The 1469-nt window shown below is 34.0% G+C and overlaps 1 protein-coding gene across 1 annotated transcript in view; it reads left to right on the top strand.

Moving 5' to 3' along the window:
• Nucleotides 1–1469, top strand: part of LOC107745450 (ras-specific guanine nucleotide-releasing factor RalGPS1-like) — a gene marked incomplete at its 5' end in the record, with an annotated part of 111928 nt that overhangs the window by 107894 nt on the left and 2565 nt on the right. Inside the window, one exon of the mRNA XM_016559322.1 lies at nt 1051–1195. Coding sequence (XP_016414808.1) covers nt 1051–1195 — 145 coding nt within the window. The remainder of the gene's footprint in view (nt 1–1050; nt 1196–1469) is intronic.

Below are 1469 nucleotides of genomic sequence, written 5' to 3'. Positions count from 1 at the left end.
AAAAAAAAAAAATTTGATTTAAATACATCTAAACAGTACAGTACTAAAGTGAGTCGGAAAAACAGAATATAATGTAATATAATTAAATCTGATTTTAAAACCGATTTAAAAATATTAAGAGAGATTTTAAATAAAAATAAAAATTTTGAAATTGATTTAAATAATACATCTGAACAGTACAGGACTATAGTGTGTAGGAAAAATAGATATATAATGTAATAGAAACACATTTTTTTCCAAATAACATTTTACACATATTTATTATAATAATTTTTAACACTTTATAAATATGTTCTTTATACATAAAAATTTAAAGCTGCCTTTTAAAACATATTTGGGGGTCTGTGGCATCTGGAAGATTGAAAACCCCGCTTTATCAGACTTTTTTCAAAGCAACACGAAGTTTAAGTGCCTTTGATTGTGGTTTAGTTAAATGAAGATTCTAGAAAGCAATGCAAGTGTGATGTATGTGAGGAGACTCGGCTCAATAGAGTGCAACAGTGATTATATAATGATGGTATAATACAAAATGATTGATTTCTAGCCATTCATAATGTATAAAAACAATGTATTTGATAGATAGTGCAGGTCTTCACTGGAACGTCAGATATTAAATGGTCTTTTAAACATTTTAAAGTCTAATATGGAGTAAAACACTTGAGGAATTTGGCACGAATAGAGTATTTTAAAGGCTGCATTATTATACGGTTTACATTGAGAGTGTGCGTATGAAAATGCATCCTACATAGGCAGCTCACTAGGTTTGTAAACAGAGCCGATATCTTGTGAGTGGGGTGTTTGCCGGGTGAAGGGGAACCTTTCTGTCCTGCATCAATGCTCTCTTTACTCTCTCAAACTCTTCACCTCTGCCTGAGCTCTCCAGCAGCTCCATCACATCCTCACAGCAGATGTGAGCTGGAACGTCTGCTCTCTGAGGCCTCATTACATGCTTAGAGAAGCAACAGTCCACACACACACACACACACATGCGCGGGCTGGTTGTTGTTGTTTTTGAGAGGGTGTTGGGCTAATGTGATTCCCTCTGTGCAGTCCGTCAGTAGCAGAGCCCAGTCTGGCTCATGGAGAGGCGAGTGGAGTCACAATGCAGGGGCCGCTGAAGAGGAAAACCCTGCTGAAGGAGGGCAGGAAACCTAAGGTGAACAGGAAGGGAACAAAAATGAGTTTAAAAAACTATGTTTAAATATTTTTCAGCAGTTGTGAATATTCAGTATATAAATATATGCATTTGCTTTGAATTGGTGCATACATGACATTTACAGCTCCAGAAACTGTACTTATGGCCAAAGATGTCAGCGTGAAGATTACATATTTATATGGGGCCAAAAAATATTTTAAATATATGCTCAATATATGTTGTATGTATGAAATATGTTTTTGTAAAAGGTATATATATATATATATATGTTTCAACCTTCATATTAAATATATATATATATATATATATATAT

This window comes from Sinocyclocheilus rhinocerous, unplaced genomic scaffold, assembly GCF_001515625.1.
Source record: "Sinocyclocheilus rhinocerous isolate Xijiao unplaced genomic scaffold, SAMN03320098_v1.1 scaffold4576, whole genome shotgun sequence".
NCBI classification, from domain to species: Eukaryota; Metazoa; Chordata; class Actinopteri; order Cypriniformes; family Cyprinidae; genus Sinocyclocheilus; species Sinocyclocheilus rhinocerous.
Note: the sequence above shows the minus strand (reverse complement) of the source record. Positions and strands in the feature narration are given on the sequence as shown.